Source organism: Nannochloropsis gaditana, assembly GCF_000240725.1.
Source record: "Nannochloropsis gaditana CCMP526 unplaced genomic scaffold scaffold589, whole genome shotgun sequence".
Classification (NCBI taxonomy): domain Eukaryota; class Eustigmatophyceae; order Eustigmatales; family Monodopsidaceae; genus Microchloropsis; species Microchloropsis gaditana.
In genome coordinates this window covers 13,175-16,567 of record NW_005803364.1, presented here as the reverse complement: position 1 = coordinate 16,567, position 3,393 = coordinate 13,175, and the positions used below count along the sequence as shown (strand labels likewise).

Here is a 3,393-nt window from a genome sequence, read left to right as displayed (position 1 = left end):
AGATGGAGGGAGATAGGAAGGAAGGAAGGAAGAAAGGAAGGGAGGGAGGGAGGGAGGGAAGGGACGGGGACGAGGAAAATGCGTGCAGGAAAGAAAGTGGTGCACAAAAAATCCTTGGCCCTCCCCGTGGTCCCTCTTTCCCTCTCGCCGCCCTCCCTCCACCCTCCCTACTTGACGGCATACTCTGCGCAGACTTTTCGCAGGTCGTAGCTTCTCTGCAGGCGCCCTGGCCCGTCTTGGCCGAACACTTTGAGGACCGAATCTTTCTTGAACCCACACTTCAGGTCGCCCAAAATGATCCGAATCTGGCAGAAAATGAGTAAAAATAGCCGAATACGGCCGGGGGCGAGGGGGGAAAGGAAGGGAAACATAACAATATCCGTGAAAAGGTCGGCTAGAACTACAGCGACCGGCAGGCATGGGCCAAGAAGGCGTTCCTCGATCCTATGTTTCGGTCCTTATCGTGCCTTTCCACCCGCTCCACGGCCCCTTCCTCTCCCTCTTACCAGCCATTTCATCTCCCGAGGGTTCAACAGGGTGGAAAGCTGGGTGAATATTTCTTCTCTTTCACGCTCCTTCCGCTTGGCGTGGGAACGCGGCGTGGCTGATACCAGCTTGTCCAGCCATTCGTTGACCTCCAGGAGAGACAAGTCAGAGGGAGTCTGGTGGAAGCGCAAAGAGAGGGCAAATGGAAGGGGAAAGAAGGAGGAAAGGAAGATTAGCTTACAAGTGACAACAATTGCATCAATCAGAGTATGCTGGAAGAAAAGGAGTCGAGAAGGAAGGCTAAAGGGAGGGAGGGGGAAAGTGTACCTGTCGGATGCGGGAAACGAGCACGTCCTCAATGGTGCTGCCAAAGTCCCCCAATGTATTCAAAATACGACCATTGGGTCCCATCCTGGGTCCGTTACTTGGTGCGTACGAAAAAAATGGCGCGAAAGGACCGAGGGTAGGACGGGAGAACGGAAGGAGGGAAAGAGGAAGGAGGGCTATAGTTAGACGAGGACCAGTACCGCCAAGAGAGAGTAGAACGCGCCAAGATGCAGAATAAAGGATGACAAGGATTAGAAGACTCGCAGACAGGTTATAGAAGGTAATGATGCACTGACTGGGCCGTCGCACGTCGATTTACCCCCCCCCCCTGGATGCATCCCTCTGTGGCCCTCCTCCAGCCCAGCCCCCACTTACTGTTCCGGCATTGAGAAGTTCATGATCCGTAGTGCCGCTTTAGATTTCGTCGCCAAGCCCAAAGTCTTTACGATGACATCTCCCATCGTTCGGTGCCTCAGCTTGAACTGTCCCTGCCGTGGATCGGTCTCGGGAAGCAAAAAACGCAAAATTGGGAAGATGGAGACGGGCCCAGGCGAGGCACGCTGGAGCCGATATATTAGTTCCTTGTCGAAAAAAATGGAACGCTTCTTCTGTGCACTCTTAGCTTGGGCTGCTTTCTCACATTTGTCACAAAAGTGGGCAAAAGGCAACGAGTTTGCGGCTGCTTCTAGCTTGACCAAAGCCTCTTCCGTGAAGTTTTGCCTCGTATCCACAGGGTCGATGGCCTTTGGAGCCGTAGGATACGATTCAGCCGCATGTTGATCAACTCCCGTCAAGTTTTCGGACGATCGAGAGGCATCCTCCATGTTGTCTTTCACCGACGGCAGCGCCATCGTGTCTAAAGCCCACATGCCCGCCATGGCACGCCGGCCTTCTGCACGACCTAGGGCTTTAATTTGGAAGAGGACGTCAATAATAAGGTAGCTATATGATTTGTTCACGTTGTTGCTGCAGGCGGAGTCAAAAGATGGTGTATTTATAGATCAATGGAAGCGGCCTAGAAGTTGAATCGCGCCTTTAACCTCCCCACCTAGGATGGTACGTAACGTGGGAAGGGCTTAGCTTTCTTATCGCGACAGAAAGTATTTTTTCCAACACGAAGAGGAGCATTGCGAGCTTTATAATTTAATAATTTGTCAATTTTCACTTCCCCCCCCCTCCACTCTGGGTGGCGTTACCTTTTTTTTTAAAAGAAGAAAGATGAATCCTTGATACATCAGTACGAAATGCAGACTACCCAACAGTGTTACAAGAATATAAGGAGATGGGGGGCGCATGTAGCCACTATGGATACATGTAAGGGATAAATCTCGGATATCTATGCCTTGAGCACGAGTACGCGAGCCTGTCTAGCCAATTGCTTAAAGAGTGCATATTTCTCGACTACATGCACTTAACGCAAGCTCAATGTTTTATTTTGAAAAAACAAACAGCACGCCCCAAGCTGATGTATAGCTATAAATGAACATTGAATTAATATCGTAATAGCAAGGCTTCTTCGCAAAATGTCGCATTCATTTCAGGGATTTTAACTAGTCTTTCTTTCTGGACCTTTGCTGCCTTCATAAACATCCCTCTTCCTCAGTCATCTCCTTCAGTTACCTCTTTCGCTTTTGATTGCTCTATATCGTGGAGCTGCACATGATATGTGAAATGATAAAAATACCAGAAATATCTGTCGATCTTTGCATTCGAAGCTCTATGATCTAGCAAAGTCACGGGAAAGATGTCTCTCATTAAAAACTCACCTCTTTTTCAAGGTACTCAGCCCCTGCTTTGACTTGTGATGCCGTGCCTCCTTGCTGTACTTCATTTCTACCTGTTTTTCTCAATTCTTCCTCTTCAGCTTCTCTGGCTGCCGTTTGCATCCGCGTCAGTTCCGTAGGACGTGTGGCTGCGTCCCGTTCCTGTTCCTCTTGATGACTCTCACTTAAAGGGAATTTTTGAGAGGCCGCATTATTCAGGCTAGCGTGGCCGGAATACGGCATGGAACGCCCCCCTTGAGACATAAAGTCTTTAGACTGTGCTTAGTATTGGACTTTCATCGGTAAAATGCCATTAGAAAACGAGAAGGCCGCCAATCTCAACTTTCCTTTCTTCCAAAGCAGCATACTAGTTTTTGTTCGGAAGTTTTCAATTTGTCATGTAGAGCAAGGGACACACCTCAAAACCCAAAGCAAACTAAAGGACACGTCAATGGCGATATCCGAGAATGTTCCCACCCATCTTGTGATCCGGGATCAACCATGGGTGGGAAAGAAAAGGACGCTGCAAAGAGCGACGTACGCGTTCGGTCTTGGCGAAGCTTCTTTCCGCAGGCAGGAGGTCGCGCATCCGGAGGACTTTTATCACGCAGCATTTCGTCTAGCTCACTTCTAATTCCACCGATACCCTCCTCGATACATTGATAATGTCAATGAGTTGCAACTTTTTGCCTTTGCATTCAACATGCCTGTCATTTCTTCCCGCACAGCACGCATGACTCGGATGCCCGCGGAGAAGTGTTCCAGCGTCCAGCACTCGAAATAAATGCCTTTGTCGCATCCTACGGTCAATGCTCCC

At 49.5% G+C, this 3,393-nt stretch overlaps 1 protein-coding gene across 1 annotated transcript; it reads right to left on the bottom strand.

Annotated features, from left to right (window-relative positions):
• Positions 1 to 786: 786 nt before the first annotated feature.
• NGA_0205900 (dna ligase 4-like protein) lies at positions 787 to 1,754 on the bottom strand (the record flags this gene model as incomplete). Its single annotated transcript, XM_005854197.1, has 2 exons — positions 1,189 to 1,754; positions 787 to 910 (listed from the first exon to the last, which is right to left on the bottom strand). The coding sequence occupies exons 1-2, from the start codon at positions 1,689 to 1,691 to the stop codon at positions 787 to 789; spliced, it is 627 nt and encodes a 208-aa protein (XP_005854259.1). The 5' UTR covers positions 1,692 to 1,754.
• Between the last annotated feature and the right edge of the window lie 1,639 nt (positions 1,755 to 3,393).